Genomic DNA, 21,444 nt, shown 5'->3' with positions numbered 1-21,444 from the left:
TGTGGGAGTGGTGGCCCGAGGCAGAGCAGGCTTGGGGATGTTCCCAGCACCTCCTCAACATAGAGAGTGGAAGGGGAAGGAGAAACACCGCCGTATACATGAAGAGGTCAGAGCTGCTGTGGAGCAAGGAAGGACAAGCAGAGCAGCTGGAATGGGGCAACAGGGGGCCTGGACCAGGTGGGAGCAGGCCATGGACCGCAAGGTCACCTGGATGGAGCTCTGGCAAAGTGAGCCGCACCGCATAACATTCCTGATTCGGGCAGTGTATGACGTCCTGCCTAGCCCAGCAAACCTCTGTATGTGGGGAAAAGCAGACACCCCAACTTGCCATTTGTGCCCAGCTCGTGGAAAGCTGGAGCACATTCTGAGCTCCTGCCCAACAGCAGTCGGCCAGGGTCGTTATACTTGGCGTCACAACCAGGTGCTGAAATCTATTGCAGATACCATCAGCAAAGAGATCAGCAAAGGCGGCCGAGGGAGCAATACCACTCGCTCAATCGCATTTGTTAGGGCAGGAGAACAGCCACAAGCAGGGTGGAAGGCACCAGCAGGGATCCTGGCATCAGCCAAGGACTGGAAACTCTCTGTGATTTGGAGAAGCAGCTAAAATTCCCCCAGCACATCGTCAGAACAACTATGAGGGAAAGATATTATTCTAGTCTCAGAGAGTACCAATAATATAATCATCATGGAGCTGACCGTGCCATGGGAGGACCGCTTGGGAGAAGCCCACGAAAGAAAGATGACCAAATATGAACATCTGGTCACAGACTGCCGAACACAGGGCTGGAAGGCGAGATGCATGCCTATCGAGGTTGGCTGCAGAGGATTTGTGGGGCGTTCTCTCCACAAAGCCTTTACTGCACTGGGCATTGGAGGAACAACAAGGACCAGGGCCATCAAGAACACCAACGACGCAGCCGAGAAAGCCTCGAGATGGCTCTGGATCCGTAGAGGAGCACCATGGGGGCAAGCGAGTGCTACCTAAACACAAGTCGTGGTCTGATCAGCCGTGGCTGGGTCACCTGGGCGAGAGTGTCTGATGTTGAAAGACCCGAAACACCCGAGGACCCCTGGTTACATCACTGATGATGTGTTCAGATGCATCTGAAGATGTTTTTCAAGAACTATAATTATTTTTAATAATTATAATTTATAATTATACTGTACAGCCTAAAGTCTTATTTATTATCTGTGGTTATACTGTATGTTTGTTTTCTAACACCAGTCAGGAGCAGTGCTCCTAGTTTGTTTGGGTGCAGAAAAATACAATGACGATAAAGGCGTTCAATTAATTCAGAAGCTTTATTGAGATATTTTAAAACCCAAAAAGCAAACATTTTCCAGAATTAATAGTAAATAATAGTAGTGTCTCTCGTATGTTTGCGCTATTAGAGCTCTACAGATTAATTACAGAAGAAAACAGCAGTTATGCATGATTCTTTAGACATTTAAAAAACAATTTTAGGAATTTAAAATCAACGAAGCTATCAAAACCAAAAAGGTTATGCTTTCTTGATGCCATCGCATAGGTTTCTGGTCCATAAATTGTATTGCCCGTTTATGTATTGAGACAATAGGCTTCAGTATAGTTGAAGAGGCTTGTGACCATGATGTAATGCAATACGATAAATGTGAGGTTTGACCTTCCTACAGATATCCCTAACTTGACTATCAAATTTTAAATTCTTATTCAAAATTATGCCAAGATACTTGACGTCATTCACTACTTAAATTACTTCATTCTTAGTGTGCACCTCAAATACATCCCTTGCAGGCTTATTTCATATGGAAAAGGATATAGAAACTGTTTTCTTAACATTAAGAGTTAAACGTGACGTCTCAAGCCATCTAGAAATGTTCTGCAATGCCTGGGTCAGATGCTTACCTGCCTGGCTAGGTGTTTTAGCAGACACATGGACGTTGGAGTGTCATCAGCATACAATTGACAGTTTACAGCCGGGCAGCAGTTAGGTAGGTCATGTATATACATTGTAAAGAACAATGGGCCAAGTACTGACCCTTGTGGTACTCCCAAGTTATTTGCACACACAGGTGACTTCACCATTTCAGTAGAATAGCAATAGGCCTACAATTACTAACTACCTCCTTATCTCCCGATTTATAGACCGGTGTAATTATTGCTGTTTTCCAACTCTCTGGGAATGTTTTTGATGTTTTGACAAATTTACTAAATACATAATTGGCTCCAACAGACAACCTTGGTATTTGTTGATTAATTCAGCGTGAATGTCATAGATGTCTTTAGACACAGAATTACGCATATTTGCAATCACTTTCTGAACCTTATCACAAGATACTTATGTGTTGTTGGGGACGTTTTCGTCCACTAAGGGGTGCTGTTGAGTCTTAATTTGGCCACAACTTTTTCTCTGTTAAAGCAAATGGAATGATTTTTGGTGACTAATCTTATTTTGATACATATTTTGGGAAAATGCTTTGAAATTTTACAAAAACTCAACAGTACACTGTGGGCAAATTTACTACCCTTTCGTTATGTTTCGTGGCTGAAAACAGCCACTAATTTAAACTGCTGTAAAAATGTATCAGATAAATATTTTTTTTTCAATTTTTTTGCATAAATCTATTAATCAACCTCAGTCCTGCTCAAAAATACTAAATGTTTTTTTTTTTAAATCAGGATTTTAACTCTTTAATTGCCAAATTAATAAATTATGTCACTGATTAAAAAAAAAAAAAAAAAAGACTAGTTTTCAATATAAAATGTGAATGTGGACTGGATTTTTTTTAACCTTTTATCACAGTCTTGGACATGTCAAAGATTAGAAACAACATTGGTTTTGATGCATTGTTAGTTTTTGTGCAGCAGCAGATTTTAACTTTTTCTCCCTCATTTACTGTTCGTGGCTGTTTTTGCCCCATTGACTTCCATTATAACCACAATTTTTGATTGCAAAGCCATGACACCATATAATGCTGAATTCTTGATTGTTTGTGGTTTTCCCTGTTGGGAAGGGGTCAAATTAGTACATTGTACTGTTTATTATCAGTTGGCCCCATTAATCATTTAGATAGGCCTTTGCAAAAAAAAAAAAAAAAAAAGCTTAGTTTACATAGAGTTCTATGGAGTTTAACGGCATATTAAAGTGTGTGTGTGTGTGTGTGTGTGTGTGTGTGTGTGTGTGTGTGTGTGCGTGTCTAAGTGTGTTTGAGTGTGTGAAAGTGAGTGAAAGTGTGTGAAAGTGTGAGAGAGACCTTTGTGCACCTTGATACCTCTGAGAAAATCAAAATAAGCACCTCAGCTCTCAGAACGACATGGAGTAAACAAAAATAAAGAAAGTATATTTATGTATTTGTTTACCATATAGTTCTGAGAGCTGAGGTGCTTTTTTGATTTTCTGAGATGTATCAAGGTGCACAGAGGTCTCTCTCACACTCACAGACATTCACACACACTCTCATACACTCGCACACACTTTCACACACTCACACACGCTCACACACACATACACACACGCACACTATAATATGCCGTTATACTCCACAGAACTCTATGTAAACTAAAGGCCTATCTAAAGGGTTAATGGGGCCAACTGATAATCAACAGTACAATTTACAAATTTGACCCCTTCCCAACAGGGAAAACCACAAACAATCAAGAATTCAGCATTATATGGAGTCATGGCTTTGCAATCAAAAAATGTGGTTATAATGGAAGTCAATAGGGCGAAAACAGCCACAAACAATAAATGAGGGAGAAAAAATTAAAATCTGATGCTGCGCCAAAACTAACAATGCATGAAAGCCAATGTTCTTAATAATCTTTCACATGTCCAAGACTATTAAAAGGTAAAAAAAAAAAAAAAAAAATCCAGGCCACAATTACCTTTTATATTGAAAATTAGTAATTTTGTGTTGTTGTTTTTTTTGTGTGTTTTTTCAAATCAGTGACATAATTTAGGAATTTGACAATTAAAGAGTTAAAATCCTGAATTTTTTTTAAACATTTAGTATTTTTGAGCAGGAATGAGGTTGATTAATAGATTTATGCAAAATAATTTTGAAAAAAATATTTATCTGATACATTTTTACAGCAATTTATAGTAGTGGCTGTTTTCAGCCACGAAACATAACGAAAGGTTGTAAATTGAAACAATGCACAAGGGTTAATATAAAATAAGCCTTTAAGCCTGTATGGTCAGAATTAAATTCTTTAGCAGACGACTCAATATACTTAAAATGACTTGTTAATTCTTGTACGGATTCAATGCAAAAACTGTAAAACATTTGCTATAGCCTCATTACTATGAATCATATTACTACTAACTTTAAGACTATTTGAATTCGACAGTCTATTTATATGTTGCCATAATTTAGAACTGTTGCCTCTGACCTCCTCAATTAATTTTGAAAAAAATAATTAGTCTTAGCCTTTCGCAATTCTGACACTATTCCTCAAGCCAGTGTAAATAAGACGGTCAGTATACGATTTTGTTTATAATGACTTTTTAAGGGCAAGATTTAGACTTTTAATGATCTGAAGAATATCACTGTTAGACCATGGAAGAGAGAATGTCTTAGGCCTACTCTTCCAGGTTTTCATATGTTTACCTATTAATTCAATTGGATTAGAGGCAAAATTAACTGCACTGTGATTTAAGTCTGACTCTTTAATAACCGTTTCCCAATTAACTTCCTTCAAGTCATGTTCAAAGTGAACTACTTTTGACCTGGGAATTCCTGTTGTTAAAATTTGATTTTCTGTTTTATTATGATGACATAAACGTTTTCTAGTTCATTTTCTTACGATCAGTGTCATATTAACATCTGAAAGACCAGTAATAAGATTATATATTTTCATTACCCTCTCTGGTCTAGTTGTGAAAATCCGATCTATAAGAGTTTCACTTTTTCTTGTGATTCAAGTGGGTCTATCAATCATTGTTTAAAATTAAATTTGTCCATACTTGATTTCAATTGTGATTTAAGATTTTTAACCATCCAATTAATATTAAAATCACCAAACAGCATACATTCACAGCGGTTATCAACAAGAGAAAGAAGATTCTTCAGTTCATTATAAAATTTTACATCATGACATGGAGGATTATAAAGCACAACTGTATTCAATTTCATATTTGGGGAAAGAATAACAATAAATCCCAAACACTCTTATGTTCACCTTCAATTCAAGTTGTAAATATCTAAAATGCTCCCTTATATAAATTAAAACACCACCACCCCTTCCACTGACCCTATCTCTCTTATAATACGTATATCCTGGTACATTAATTAGGTCAATAAGAACATTATGATTCAACCAAGTCTTAGATACACACACAAAAAAATCCAATAAAATTCTTTATCTGACCTGTTTTTGGCAGTATACTTCTTATATTTATATGTCCTCCCAGGTTTCCTTTAGGTTATTTTCCTCTTTACGAAAAAGGGCCCATTTGTTAAAGATGAAATGTATTCATTGTGAAAACTTTAGATAATGTTTCTTTCTCATGTCGCTTCAGTCGCTTGTAATGTCTTGTAATATTTTATTGCTTGGTTGTGTCACATTTGGTGAGACCTGAAAGTGTCACGTGAGAGATGAGGTCTGGGTCCAAGTGCAGGTAATTCATTTTTTATATAAACAATAAACAAACAAACACAAACAAAAGGCCAACATGGCACAACACGACTTGAATACAAACACAAAATAAACAGAACTGTAAACCTGGTCTAGGAGACAGGATCCAGGAAACACAGAGACAGACGGTACAGAAGACAATGCAGCCAGAATGAGGAGTGGGAGATGAGCAGCTTTATAGTCCGTATAATTGTGAACAGGTGTGGGTGAGACGAGTGTCATGATCACAACACAGGTGTATACAATCAGGGGAGTGAAGTGCGGGAGGAAGGGAAATAGCGCCCTCTGGAGGAGGAGGGAAAAGCTTGCAACCCAGTGTCATGACAGAAAGTCCTGGATCTGAAGATGATTTACTTACTGTGTTTGAATTTTCTATGATATTTTAGAGAAGATAAATATTTAAAACACTTCCCACATGCAGTGCAGTGATACGGTTTCTCTCCAGTGTGAATCCTCTCATGTACTTTCAGAGATCCTGACCGATTGAATCTCTTGTCACAGTGTGAACACTTATAAGGTTTCTCTCCAGTGTGAATCATCTCATGTGTTTTCAGAGATCCTGACTGATTGAATCTCTTGTCACAGAGTGAACACTTGTAAGGATTATCTTCAGAATGAAGCCTCTCATGCAGTCTTAAACTGTGTGCTGTAGTGAAAGCCTTTTTACACTCAAAGCACATGTAGTCTCTCACACCAGCGTGTTTTTTCTGATGTTCTTTCAAACCTTGTAGACGTAAGAAACTCTTTCCACACAAATTGCATGAATGTGGTTTCTCTCCAGTATGAACTCTCATGTGTGCTGCAAGTAGTCCTTTTAGGCTGAAACTCATCCCGCACTGATCACATGTGTGCGGTTTCTCTCCAGTGTGGATAATTTCATGTGATTTCAGAGTTGTTGAGTGACTAAATCTCTTGTCACAGTGTGAACACTGATAAGGTTTCTCTCCAGTGTGGATCCTCTCATGTGATTTCAGAGTTGTTGACTGACTGAATCTCTTGTCACAGTATGAACACTCATAAGGTTTCTCTCCAGTGTGCATCACCTCATGTGTTTTCAGATTTGATGACTGACTGAATCTCTTGTCACAGTGTGAACACTGATAAGGTTTCTCTCCAGTGTGGACCCTCTCATGTGTTTTCAGATGTGTTGACTGACTGAATCTCTTGTCACAGTGTGAACACTCATAAGGTTTCTCTCCAGTGTGGATGTGCATGTGATGCTCAAGACTTGATTTTCTTAAAACACTCTTTCCACACTGAGGGCAGGTGAACATTTTTTTGTCTCTTCTTTTCTTTAAATCTTTCTGTTTGATTTGAGAGCAACTCAATGGTTTTTCTCCAGGTTTGAAATGCCTTTGCTCTTCAGCTTCACTCAGTTCTTCATTCTCATCAATTTCTTCAATCAACTCTAAAAAATAAATAAATAAATAATAATTAGTGATGGGCATATATAAATTTTTTTAAATCTAGATTAATCTAGATTAAATCTTGAAATTAATCTAGATTAATCTAGATTAAAATGGCTAGTTTGAATTCTGATGAAGGCATTCAGAATATGTGTGCTACCCAAATAATGACTAAAAGTAAGTCTTTGAGAAAGGGTTTCTCAAGCCAGGTGGCGCATTAGATCAGGCGCTCATCTCCTGTTTCCAAAATGCATTACAAACTGCTTGACAATTGCATTTACAACACAATTAACTATACAAACTTGTGTAACCAAGTACTTCTGCGCAAAATGCTGTACGACGTGCGCGTTCCCATAAAATACACAGGCGTGCGGGTGCGGAGAGCCTATCTGCGTGCATCTTCCAATAAACTGCGTTGCTTTTAGAAGCGTCAATTCAGTTGTTGCACATAGTTTAATGTCTTTATTTCGGGATTATCAAAGCAAATTATAACTCAAACTTGAGATTTTACTGGGGCACAGCAGATTTTCACTGAGGCACGTGCCCCAGTAAAAAGGGTCTAGCGACACACGCACCGGCCCTGAAGCGGCTTCTTAACTGCATCCATGTCTGCGCGTTTCATTTGATGTGGTAATTTCACAGAAGTTGAAGACTTGTTCTCGCCCCCTACAGTGCAATTCAGCTAGATATACGTCATCCGCGTTAAAATATCAAGGTGAAAGTCATCATATCTTGCGTAGTTTAGACCCAGCTCCCAACCCAACTTTGAGAATAGATTAACGGCGATATTTTTTTATCGCGCGATATGAGTCTCACGTTAACGCCGATAACGGCCCACCACTAATAATAATATTGGTTCATTTTCAGTAACTCAAAAGAAATGTGGACATAAAATGAAGCCTAATATAACTAGCAGATAATTGTTATACAATATTTTTGTTATTTTTATAATTTTTTTTAGTCCTTGGAATCTTTCCATACATGAGATGCATTGATCTTCAAATTATTATTTTCAAACGTTATCGGCAAAAATCCATGCTTCCATAGGAATAACTATTAACCCTTGTATGCATACCTTGGGTCTTTAGCAACCCAGGACATCATTCACTCTCCCTCCTTCATTTTTTTTTAAGTTTGGCACCACCTTTCTTAATATTTCTCAATCTATTCATTATGAAAAATGAAACAAGAAAAAATAATAAAATAATAAATGTTTTCTGACTCATTTTTTGGTAAAAGTGTATTGGATCGCTAGAAACCCAAGGTGTGTAATAGTGTATGTATATTTTTCATGCACAGAAATATGTAAATATCTGATGACTAAATACATGTAATCGACCCCCAGAGGTGGCACTGTTTGATAGACAATAATAATGAGATGTTTCACTTGTAATTATCACAGGCATAAAACAAAAGAATATCGTCAGCATAAAATATAAAAGTCACTGTCATTTGATGGTGGATGTAGTGCATAAGCAGCCAGTTAACAAAATAATGATTTTAAGTAAATGAAAACGATAGTTTTGCGAATATGAGCCAGATGCTGAATATACTATGGAAGTGCGCTCTGATGATGATAGCGATGGTAAAATCAAACAGAAGGCTTTTAGGATTCAAAACGTAATGAAATATGCTCTGTTTTATTCTTCTGTAATAGTTCTTAAAATATCAAGAGTTTTTTGCTATTGCAGCAGTTAGAGACCATTCATGCTTGATATAAATGTCCGGGTTGCTATAGACCCAAATATGTAATAGTGATTGGAGAAACATTTATGCATTTAAGGGTTAAATATGTTTTATTCACACACACACACACACACACACACACACACACACACACACACACACACACACACACACACACACACACACACACAAAGAAAAAGTTAACACAATATTACTAAAAAGGACCCACTTCATAGAAAGTGTCCCTTACTGGGCTTCAGAGTAAAATATGTTAGAAGTGGCACCAGAAACAAGTTTGGTAATCATAAAATGACTATTGTTTTCCATTAAAAAATGTCTTCGCTAATAATATTACACATTTATTTCTTAGCAATACACATTTGACAGTAAAGCACTGAGCTTGAGTTGGGAACCATACAAAATGGACCTTTATTAACAATATTACATGCAAATTCTATTGTTTCTCATTGAAAATAAGTTGTGGATGGGTTTTCCAGTTATCTAACATACATTTTACTGAAACAAAAATGTCTTCCATCATTTGCTGCTCCATCTATATTAATAAACAGATTGTTTTGGTCTAAATGTTGTTTCTGTTACAACAAACTAAATCTTACACTGCTTGAAACTTTATAACTCCTAACTGTTATTAAAGCTTTGTAAGCCTAATGTACGACAAAAGTCAATAAAGATGAATGAAGAATAAACACCAACCTCCTTGTTGCTCCTGTTTTATGCTCAAGAGTTCTGGTTCCTCTTGTTTTATTATCAAGAGTTCTGGTTCCTCTTGTTTTATTATCAAGAGTTCTGGTTCCTCTTCTTTTATTATCAGGAGTTCTGGTTCCTCTTGTTTTATTATCAAAAGTTCTGGTTCCTCTTCTTTTATTCTCCAGGGTTCTGGTTCACTCGTGTTCTCCTCACTCTCCTTTTTAACAAACACCATCTTCACAGCAGCAGATCTCAGTTCAACTTAAGCTCCTCCAGATATTCCTGTTTGCTTCAAAACTTAGTCACAACTGTGAGGGTGATAATATTACAGGTATTTATCTGACCAGATTCGAAAACTGCACTTTTCGGTTTACAAAAACAACATTTACAACAGTTTGTAATGTATTAAACCAGCATCACGATAAAACAACAGAGAGTGTGGTGAAGCTAAAAGTCTTCCTCTGTGGTGTTAGAAATGTGTTTTAGCGCCTTCCGCTGGACTGGAGCGCGAAGTGTAGAGAAGAGGAAAAATAACACGCTGTTTAATTTATTAATGCTTTGTTTGTTTTTATACCAAAACCCGATCTGTAAAAATAAATGAAAAGCGAAAAAAATGTATAGTCTCACAAGTTATTTTGATCAGCCTCAACAGTGTTCGTGAGTGAGAGTTAGTGAAGAAATAACTTTTTTTTCTTTCACAACGACATATCTGGAAACTTCTGAAAGTAAAAAGAAAATAATATTACATGGCCTAGAGCTTAAGTGTTTTTCTGAGTAGTTAAAAATACCTATCCCTGTTTGAAATGCCCAAGTGAGTGTGTGATCTTTTAATATAGGTCGAAATATAACATATAGGCTATATAGCCTATATATATATATATATATATATATATATATATATATATATATATATATATATATATATAAACTGAGTTATTTCATGCACATTTCATTGTTAAATGAAGAATTTGGGCTGACATTGAGGCAAGAATTCTGATATAGCTTGACAGTAGGCTACTTTGAAAAAAAAATAGATGTGATTTTTGTGATATATTTTAAATGGTAAGTGGATATTTTTTTGACCATGAAACCAACGATTTATTTAAAACAAACACCTGATAAAATAAAACTTAGCACTAACCAGTAGATGGCAGCAGAGGAGAACGTATGGCTTGTTAGTCATTCATTTCTACTTTTTGCTGTTTTGACATTCCAAAATATATTATAAAATATCAATCAGTCCCTCCAGAAATTCGCGATGATGCGATCGCGCCAATTCACGCAAATTCAGCCAATCCTCTCGATTTATTTGCGGCTTTGCAATTTCACCCAATCACCGCGACTACCGCAAATTACCTACAAATATCACTGCGAAAGACCGCACAAAGCAATTCAGGGCTCGAAATTACCACCATTTTTTTTTTTTTTTACCGCCTTTTATGACTACAGCATCTTCATGAATTAGGCATATAGCTAATGAAAGAGTTTTGTTTTTGATTTGAATTGTTTAAATTATTTCTTTACAGATCCGGATGATATATACTCAAACCTTTATGACCAGAAATTAAGTTTCACATCACATCACACCGGTCCTGCAAAGCCAGCTTCAGCATTCACTCTCTGCACAAAATACTGGATATGGGCCTGATATAGCACACATTTAGGTTAAACGATTAAACTCATATTGTGATATGCTTTAAATTTTAAAATGAATTGAAATCGTGATTACTTGAGAGTGCCAAATTAATCTGCCGCTTGGTCGTTACTTTAAAAAACAAAAACTTGAATTCAACAATTAAAAAGTGTTCCAAATGTATTTCTAAATGTACTTTATAAACTAAATAAACGAAAATAAATGTAATCACTTGCTATTAAAAACAGCAGCTGTCTAATAAGAAAGAAAAAAAAAAAGAAGGTCCAGTCGGACTCGGGGCCGTAATGAGCTGTCGGACAAGGTCCAGGTGAGGTTTTACTAATTTTTGCAACGAATGTTTGTTTAATAGACTATTTAACATTATTATTTAGGCTATTACATATTTAAATGTGTTATTTATTTGATTTATTTTAGCGTTTTGTAGGCTGCTTGTTCACTGACGGAAGTGTTCAAATAAACACACGTTTGTTCATAATGTCTGAGACTCATTTATTTTGGGTTTCAAAATAATATATGCATTTTATATATAGACATCACACAAACGTTATATATGTAATATAAAATATAAATACCTTGCCATTTTTTTCGTTCATCTTTTATTTAAATAGCCTACCTTTTAGGTGTCAGTAGCCTAATTACTGTGCTGCTGATTTCTTATTTAGTAATTTGTTTGAACGAATATTCGGTGTTGCGCTGATGCTCTCATCTGTTGACATTTCCGAACGCCTTCCTGCAGTTGCTTAATAAATACGGGCATTCCACACAAAAAAGTGCATGTGTCATTAGTATGAGAAAAAAATGTCGGCCTGGGATCGGGCTCGGACATAAATACCTTAATGCCTGTCGGGTTCGTATTCTGCTCTGTCGAATGCGGGCCGGGTTCGGACAGAAAAATGCGGCCGATCCGCACTCTAGAAAGCACGTTCAGCGCCGCCGAGATTTTCGTGCGGTCGTTAAAACGAAACCAAAAAGTAAAACGCGCGCACACATTCAAAAGCAATTTTAATACCCTGCGTTTGAAGAGCGACTCCACAATGCGCTCAAATTAAGTTATATAAAATATCTAGGCTGTTGTTAGTAGCCTATATTTAGTATATCCCTCTATTTGCACTTTGAAGAGTAGCTTACTTTTATGATGGCTGCATATACGATTTAGTAAGAGATATGTTGTTTGTTTTTTGTTATTTATAGGCTACTGTAATTGTTAAAAAATGCAGTGGTTGCCTCTAATTTAAATGGCTGTACCTATAATAGGGAAAATAAACATCTTGTTCATGTACTCATTTTCCTTCATTCTTGTCCCTTGCTTTAGGCATGAAATAAATATATAAAAAAGGTTTTCAGAATCAGCCTATTTGCTTGTAAAACAATCAGAATCGGGCATCAAGAATCTAGATCGGCAGATAACTAAAAATAAATTGTGCTCGAGTTTGAGAGGGGCAGTTAACAAAACTATTTTTCATGCTTTCACACGGTAGTTTCATTCGGTAATTTATTCCAGTGTTTATCCTACGTAGATTTAGCCGTGTCGCCACGGCAACAAAATGCTAAAAGTCTAAATATTTTACGGGGACAACATGATTTTGTCTTGATTGAACCTGCGCTGCAGCCCTGAGGAAGCAGCGGTTGTCTGCTGTCAGATCTGCATGTGATCAGAGCCTGCAGAAAGCCGAATTTTTGAATTCCTGTGCTTTGGGGGTGTAAGCTTGCAAAGAACACTTAAAAAAATTCATAACATGTTTGTGAAATCATAAGGTAATGCAATGCTGTTGAGTAAAATCTTTCAAAAAAAAAAAAGAATAGAAAAAAAGAAATTTCAGAAAAAAAGAGAATAAAGTGGCATTTTTGTTTATTTATCGTTTTACTATTGTGACGGCTATGAAATGATGAGGAAGCAATTGCAGTGAAAACCAATTTATTGAGAAGTAAGATGACTGAAAAAACAGTGATGGGGATGTCTCTCGGGTGGGTGGTGCAAGGGCTATATGGTCGGTGATGGCGAAGTGGCGTGGTAATCCTGAGGATCAGAGCCTGTGCCACTAACCGTTCCTCCAAGTCTTCTGCCTCAGGCAAAGGTGCGAATCAAGTGGCCACAGGCTTGTAAGATGGCAGTCTGGAGGCAGATCGACGAGGACGTCGACAAGGTGCTGGAAGCAACAGAAAAGGGAGATGTGGATCGAAGCGATCAACTCCAACCACCTACTCCATGAACCATAGAGCAGCGAAAATCCGCAAAATCTGGCAGGAGTTGAAGTCACTCAAGAAGCAGCACAAGAAGGCCCGTGAGGAGCAACGCCCTGGAAGGAGAGATCCAGGATAAGAGCTTCGTTCATTGCCAAACCCTTTGGTTTCACTAAACAGCTCCTGGGACAAAAGCGTGACGGAAAGTTGGTCTGTTCAAAAGAGGAGATTGACCAGCATCTGCACAGCACTTACAGTGATCCTCTCCGGGAGGAAGAGTTGGGCCAGTGTAACATCCTTGTGTCCTTGAGTCCCAGGTTGCTTAGAAAACACGGGAGTGGTGACTCAGCTCACCCGGGAAGCTCGTGAATACAAGGGAGACCTCAGGGTACTTTGGTTAGACCTGGCCAATGCATATGGCTCTATCCCCCATAAGCTGGTCCAGACCATGACCAAGCACCATGTGCCACAGCACATTGAAGATCTGATCTTGGATTATTACAACCATTTCAGGATGCGAGTCTCTGCAGGAAGTGTGACATCAGATTGGCACAAACTGGAGGTGGGAATAATCACAGGCTGTACCATCTCTGTGATCCTGTTTTCAGTGGCTATGAATATGATTGTCAAATGGGCAGAGCCTGAGTGTCGGGGGCCCCAAAGCAGATGAGGGGTCCGACAACCGCCGATCAGGGCATTTATGGATGACCTGACAGTCACCACACAATCGGTGCCAGGAGGCAGGTGGATACTACAAGGGCTGGAGAAGCTTATTCGGTGGGCTCGGATGGAGTTTAAACCAGCCAAGTCCCGTTCGCTAGTGCTGAAGAATGGCAGGTTCCATTTCAGTATTGGAGGAGCAAAGATACCATCATTGTCAGAACAGCCGGTGAAAAGCCTGGGCAAGGTTTTTGACTGCAGCCTCGGAGATTTCACATCAGTCCAGTCAACCTGTCAAGAGCTGGATAGCTGGTTAAGAGCAACAGACCATTCTGGCCTCCCTGGCAAGTTTAAAGCGTGGATTTACCAACATGGTATACTGCCAAGAAAACTCTGGCCGTTACTTGTGTTTGAGGTTCCCATTTCCACGGTGGAGACCTTGGAAAGAAAGGTCAGCAGCTGTCTCAGGAGATGGTTAGGTTTGCCTAGGAGTCTTAGTAAAATCACCCTCTATGGAAACACCACAATGCTCCGGTTGCCTCTAAAATCCCTGGAAGAGGAGTTTAAAGTGACTCGGGCACGTGAGGTGCTGATGTATAGTGACTCCAATGACCCAAAGGTAGCCCAGGCAGGAGTGTTGGTGAGGACAGGGAGGAAATGGAGCGCTGGATGCACAGGCTCGACTGAGGCACAAAGAGCTTGTGAGAGTGGTGGCCCGAGGCAGAGCAGGCTTGGGGACGTTCCCAGCACCTCCTCAACATAGAGAGTGGAAGGGGAAGGAGAAACACCGCCGTATAGATGAAGAGGTCAGAGCTGCTGTGGAGGAAGGAAGGACGAGCAGAGCAGCTGGAATAGAGCAACAGGGGGCCTGGACCAGGTGGGAGCAGGCCATGGACCGCAAGGTCACCTGGACAGAGCTCTGGCAAAGTGAGCCGCACCGCATAACATTCCTGATTCGTAAAGTGTATGACGTCCTGCCTAGCCCAGCAAACCTCTGTATGAGGGGAAAAGCAGACAGCCCAACTTGCCATTTGTGCCCAGCTCGTGGAACGCTGGAGCATATTCTGAGCTCCTGCCCAACAGCGCTCGGCCAGGGTCGTTATACTTGGCGTCACAACCAAGTGCTGAAATCTATTGCAGATACCATCAGCAAAGAGATCAGCAAAGACGGCCAAGGGAGCAATACCACTTGCTCAATTGCATTTGTTAGGGCAGGAGAACAGCCACAAGCAGGGAGGAAGGCACCAGCAGGGATCCTGGCATCAGCCAATGACTGGAAACTCTTTGTGGATTTGGAGAAGCAGCTAAAATTGCCCCAGCACATCGTCAGAACAACTATGAGGCCAGATATTGCCATGGGAGGACCGCTTGGGAGAAGCCGACGAAAGAAAGATGACCAAATATGAACATTTTATCACAGACTGCCGAACACAGGGCTGGAAGGCGAGATGCATGCCTATCGAGGTTGGCTGCAGAGGATTTGTGGGGCGTTCTCTCCACAAAGCCTTTACTGCACTGGGCATTGGAGGAACAACAAGGAGCAGGGCCATCAAGAACACCACCGACGCAGCCTAGAAAGCCTAGAGATGGCTCTGGATCCATAAAAGAGAACCACGGGGGCCAGCGAGTGCTACCTGAACACAAGTCGTGGTCTGATCAGCCGTGGCTGGGTCGCCTGGGCGAGAGTGTCTGGGCATTGGAGGAACAACAAGGAGCAGGGCCATCAAGAACACCACCGACGCAGCCTAGAAAGCCTAGAGATGGCTCTGGATCCATAAAAGAGAACCATGGGGGTCAACGAGTGCTACCTGAACACAAGTCGTGGTCTGATCAGCCATGGCTGGGTCGCCTGGGCGAGAGTGTCTGATGTTGAAAGTCCCGAAACACCCAAGGATCCCTGGTTACATCATATGATGTGTTCAGATGCATCTGAAGATGTGTTTCAAGAACTTTTATAATTATAATGTACAGCCTAAAGTCTTATTTATTATCTGTGGTTATACTGTATGTTTGTTTTCTAACACCAGTCAGGAGCAGTGCTCCTAGTTTGTTTGGGTGCAGAAAAAAAATACAATGACGATAAAGGCATTCAATTTATTCAGAAGCTTTATTGAGATATTTTAAAACCCAAAAAGCAAACATTTTCCAGAATTAATAGTAAATAATAGTAGTGACTCTCGTGTGTTTGCCCTATTAGAGCTCTACAGATTAATTACAGAAGAAAACAGCAGTGATGCATGATTCTTTAGACATTTAAAAAAAAAACAATTTAAGGAATTTAAAATCAACAAAGCTATCAAAACCAAAAAGGTTATGCTTTCTTAAAACATCACACTGATGCCATCGCATAGGTTTCTGGTCCATAAATTGTATTGCCCGTTTATTATGATGACGTAAACGTTTTCTAGTTAATTTTCTTACGATCAGTGTCATATTATGATCTGAAAGACCAGTAATAGGCAAGGCAAGGCAAGGCAAGTTTATTTATATAGCACATTTCATACACAATGGTAATTCAAAGTGCTGTACATAAGAGGAATAGCATAAAATCATAGTCATAAAAATTTAAAATAATAATCACACAAACAGAAGAACATTTTAAATGATTTTAAAATTGATTTAAATTAATTAAAAACAGTAGGAATGGTTAACAATAACAACAATAAAAAACAGAAAAATTGATTTTAAAATTAATTTGCACAGTAAAATGATTATACATAAAATAATGCAATCTGTTCGGACGTAGCACAGTGCTCATTCAATAAATGCACAACTAAACAGGTGAGTTTTGAGTCTGCATTTAAATGTGGCTAATGTATTAGCACATCTGATCTCTTCTGGAAGCTGATTCCAACTGCGGGCGGCAAAATAGCTAAAAGCGGATTCCCCTTGTTTTGTGTGAACTCTTGATATTACTAACTGACTCGATCCTAGTGATCTGAGTTGTCTGTTAGGTTTGTATAAAGTGAGCATATTTGCAATGTATGTAGGTCCTAGGCCATTGAGTGCTTTATAAACGAGTAGAAGTACTTTAAAATCTATCCTAAACATAACTGGAAGCCAGTGTAAGGACCTGAGGACTGGTGTAATATGCTCTGATTTTTTGGTTCTAGTCAGAATCCTGGCAGCAGCGTTCTGTATGAGCTGCAGCTGTCTAATGGTCTTCTTGGGGAGGCCGGTGAGGAGACCATTACAATAGTCCACCCTGCTGGTGATAAAGGCATGAACAAGTTTCTCCAAATCTTGACGGGAAACAAAACATCTAATTCTTGCAATGTTTTTGAGATGGTAGTATGCTGATTTAGTTACTGCTTTGACATGGCTACTGAAACTGAGGTCTGACTCCAGAATCACACCCAGATTCTTGACTTGATTTTTTGTTTTTTGACCCCTAGTGTCAAGATACGCATTTACCTTATGAACTTCATCTTTGTTTCCAAATGCTATGACTTCCGTTTTCTCCCTGTTTAACTGTAAAAAGTTTTGGCACATCCAACTGTTAATTTCATCAATGCATTGGCAGAGAGAGTCAATGGGGCTGTAGTCATTTGGTGATAAGGCTAGGTAAATCTGGGTATCATCTGCATAGCTGTGATATGCTATTTGGTTCTCTCTCATTATTTGACTTAGTGGGAGCATATACAGGCTGAACAACAGCGGCGCTAGAATTGAGCCTTGTGGGACTCCGCATGTCATGGACGTCCACTTAGACTTATGTTCTCCTATACTCACATAATAGCCTCTCCCTTCTAAGTATGACCTGAACCAATTTAGAACCATCCCAGAAAGCCCGACCCAGTTTTCCAATCTATCTAAAAGAATGTTATGATCGACAGTGTCGAACGCAGCACTGAGATCTAGTAATACCAGCACTGATATTTTTCCAGAATCTGAATTTAGGCGAATATCATTTATTATCTTTATGAGCGCTGTCTCTGTGCTATGATGTTGTCTGAAGCCAGATTGGAAATGGTCCAGGTATCCATTTGAGTTTATGTAGTGATTCAGCTGATTAAAAACAACCTTTTCGATAATCTTGCTTATGAACGGAAGATTTGAAATTGGTCTATAGTTGCTCAGTATGGTGTTATCAAGATTTTTCTTTTTCAGAAGGGGCTTAACAGCTGCAGTTTTCAGGGAGTTTGGAAAAGTCCCAGAAAGAAGTGAGGTGTTCACCACTTCTAAAAGATCTGCTTCTAAACAGCTAAGCACACTTTTGAAAAAAGATGTGGGAAGTGTGTCAAGGGGGCAGGTTGACGATTTGAGGTGCTTTACTGTTTCTTCCAAAATGTTGCTATCGATTTCTTCAAAAGTAGACATAATGACTTCTTTTTGAAATTGCGGTCGAATCTGTCTGACCTCTGCATAACTTGAGGGTGTGCTAATTGTCTTTCTGATATTATTGATCTTCTCAGAAAAGAAGGAAGCAAACTCATCGCACTTGCTGTCAGAGAGCAGTTCACTAGGGATCTGACTAGGGGGGTTTGTTAGTCTCTCAACGGTAGCAAAAAGAGTGCGAGTGTTGTTTAAGTTGCTGTTTATAAGGTTCGAGAAGAATGTTTGTCTAGCTTTACCTAGTTCAACATTGAAAGCATGAAGGCTGTCTTTATAGATGCTATAGTGAATTTCAAGTTTTGTCTTCCGCCACATCCGCTCAGCTTTCCTGCATTGTCTTTTCATACTCTGTACTGCTGTTGACTTTCTCCACGGTGATTTTTTGCCAGTCATCTGTCTGACCTTCACAGGTGCGATGTCATCAATGACATTCTTAACTTTTGAGTTAAAGGACTCCAGGAGAAAATCAACAGAGTCTGCAGAAATGCTTGGCATTGAAGATATAGCCTTCATAAATAGCACACTCGTGTTATCGTTAATGCATCTCTTCCTGACAGAGACTGATCTAGATTCAGTGGTAGCAGAGATCAATATATCAAAGAAAATACAGAAGTGATCAGATAGTGCTACATCCTTGATAACAGTGGATGAAATGTTTAGACCCTTACTGATGAATAAATCAAGAGTGTGTCCACGATTGTGTGTGGGCCCATGCACATGCTGAATCAGGTCAAACGTGTTCAAAACCGTTATAATTTCTTTTGTAGTTTTGCTTTCTGCATTGTCTATGTGAACATTAAAATCCCCTGCAATAGCAAAACAGTCAAACTCTGAACAAACCATTGATAGCAGTTCTGTGAACTCTTCAACAAAGGCTGGAGAGTATTTTGGGGGCCTGTAAATAATGATAAACAGAATGCGTGGAATACCTTTCAGTAAAATCCCTAGATATTCAAAAGACAAGTACTGACCAAATGACACTTGTTTGCATTCATAGACATCTTTAAATAGAGCAGCAACACCACCACCTCTTTTAACAGCTCTGCAGACATTCATGTAAGTGAAATTAGAAGGAATTGCTTCATTTAGGATTGTCGCACTGGAATTGTCTTCTAACCATGTTTCATTTAAAAACATAAAATCCAGGTTGTTTGTGGTTATAAAATCATTGATCAGAAGTGATTTATTTTTTAGTGAGCGAACATTTAAAAATGCTAGCTTGATCGCATCACTTTTTGTCTCTAGAGCAATCTTAGTTTGATGCCTAATAAGCCTCAGATTAGATGTGTGAACTGTACGATTTGAAAGAGCCTTAGACTTTCTATCACATATTAAAACAGAAATAGGGAAAGCTACAGGCACACTGGGTTCCCGCTTGTTTTGTAAACATTCCTGATTGTTTCTGCTACCGTAGCGGGGACCCGAAACATATCTATATAGTCATAATAAGACTATATATATTCATTACCCTCTCTGGTCTATTCGTGAAAATCAGATCTATAAGAGTTTCACTTTTTCTTGTGATTCGAGTGGGTCTATCAATCATTGTTTAAAATTAAATTTCTCCATACTTGATTTCAATTGTGATTTAAGATTTTTAACCATCCAATTAATATTAAAATCGCCAAACAGCATACATTCACAGCGGAAAGAATAAAATTAAATCCCAAACACTCTTGTTCACCTTTAATTCAAATTGTAAACATCTAAAATGCTCCCTTATATAAATTAAAACACCACCACTCCTTCCACTGACCCTATCTCTCTTATAACAAGTATATCCTGATACATTAATTAGGTCAATAAGAACATTATGATTCAATCAAGTCTCAGATATACACAAAAAAATCCAATGAAATTCTTTATCTGACCTATTTTTGGCAGTATACTTCTTATATTTATACGTCCTCCCAGATTTCCTTTAGGTTATTTTCTCCTTTACGAAAAAGGGCCCATTTGATGAAGATGAAATGTATTCATTGTGAAAACTTTAGATAATGTTTCTTTCTCATGTCGCTTGTAGGGCTGCCCCCAAATAGTCGACAAAACGTTAGTCGATATGAAGAGGGCTTGGTCGAATACATTTTCATTAGTCGGTTAGTCACAAAAAAAATCACGTGAAATTACGCAATCAGGGGCAGCACAGTCAGTGTATGACATCAAAGCAGCGAGAGATCATCGCGATCCCATGCCTCACGGTATACCAAAGCGCACTTGTGGGAGAGGTGTCTGGCTGATGCAGTGCAATCTGAAATTGACACGAGATGTAAGTTTATCTACAGAAGCTGCGCCAGAAAGTGATCATGACAGCGTTAGCCCTGAAGAGGAGGGTCCCTGCTAACACACGACGTAACAGTTACGTAATGTGTTGGTCATTTTTGGTCATTCCATGAATTACCAATTGACAACGTAACCACGACGTCGCATGCCCATAAATTTATTACCATCAAATGACCAACTCACAACGTCGTCAGTACGTCCTCCTAACGTTGTGTTATTACCAAGGACGTCCCAGATACGTACTCTATTGGTAATATATTGGTAACTTTATGACTTACTGGCAACGTAACTACGACGTCGCATGCCCGTAACTTTATTACCATCAAATTACCAACTCACAACGTCGTCAGTACATCCTCCTAACGTCGTAATACTACTTAGGACGTCCCAGATACGTATTTCTATTAGTAATATATTAGTAACTAAGTTACTTCATGACTTATTAGTAACTTCATGCACGTAATTTCATGACAATCATTTAAACATTCTTTATATGCTCAGATTACCATAATTTGCTATTTAAAAAGTGTAAATAAATGTTAGACACAAGATTGAAAGTTCCCTTATTTTCGATAAAATGTTCTATTCACCAAGTCGGAATATTGCTTAATATACAGTACGAGATTTTCTGTGCAATAATTATGTTGTTTTATATATACACACAAATGTAGGTTTGTAAACGTTTCTGCTTGTTTTATGGTAATGTTTAGAATTTTATTTCAATCCATAAAATATTTTGAAAAGGAAGAGCGATATAAAACTAATTAAATTTGTGTTAATAATTAGCTTTTTTAATTATTTTAATTATTATTTTATTTTTATTAATATTAGTATAATTTTGTTTATTATATATGCTGCTTGTATTTATTGTTAATGTATTTAACAATGAAAAGGTTTAATAAAGAAAGTGATTT

The 21,444-nt window shown here is 38.5% G+C and overlaps 2 protein-coding genes across 2 annotated transcripts in view; one reads left to right on the top strand and one right to left on the bottom strand.

Moving 5' to 3' along the window:
- The window catches only part of LOC141343542 (uncharacterized), a gene marked incomplete at its 5' end in the record, with an annotated part of 269,291 nt that overhangs the window by 99,815 nt on the left and 148,032 nt on the right, over positions 1–21,444 (top strand). The window lies entirely within an intron of this gene.
- The window catches only part of LOC141341850 (uncharacterized), a 46,328-nt gene that overhangs the window by 14,075 nt on the left and 10,809 nt on the right, over positions 1–21,444 (bottom strand). Inside the window, exons 11-17 of the mRNA XM_073846435.1 lie at positions 15,102–15,219; positions 14,908–15,046; positions 9,427–9,681; positions 5,979–7,028; positions 700–984; positions 487–584; positions 293–431 (exon numbers count right to left, since the gene is read on the bottom strand). Coding sequence (XP_073702536.1) covers positions 293–431; positions 487–584; positions 700–984; positions 5,979–7,028; positions 9,427–9,681; positions 14,908–15,046; positions 15,102–15,219 — 2,084 coding nt within the window. The remainder of the gene's footprint in view (positions 1–292; positions 432–486; positions 585–699; positions 985–5,978; positions 7,029–9,426; positions 9,682–14,907; positions 15,047–15,101; positions 15,220–21,444) is intronic.

This window comes from Garra rufa, chromosome 1 (assembly GCF_049309525.1).
Source record: "Garra rufa chromosome 1, GarRuf1.0, whole genome shotgun sequence".
Lineage (NCBI taxonomy): Eukaryota > Metazoa > Chordata > Actinopteri > Cypriniformes > Cyprinidae > Garra > Garra rufa.
This window is presented reverse-complemented; position numbering and strand designations above follow the sequence as displayed.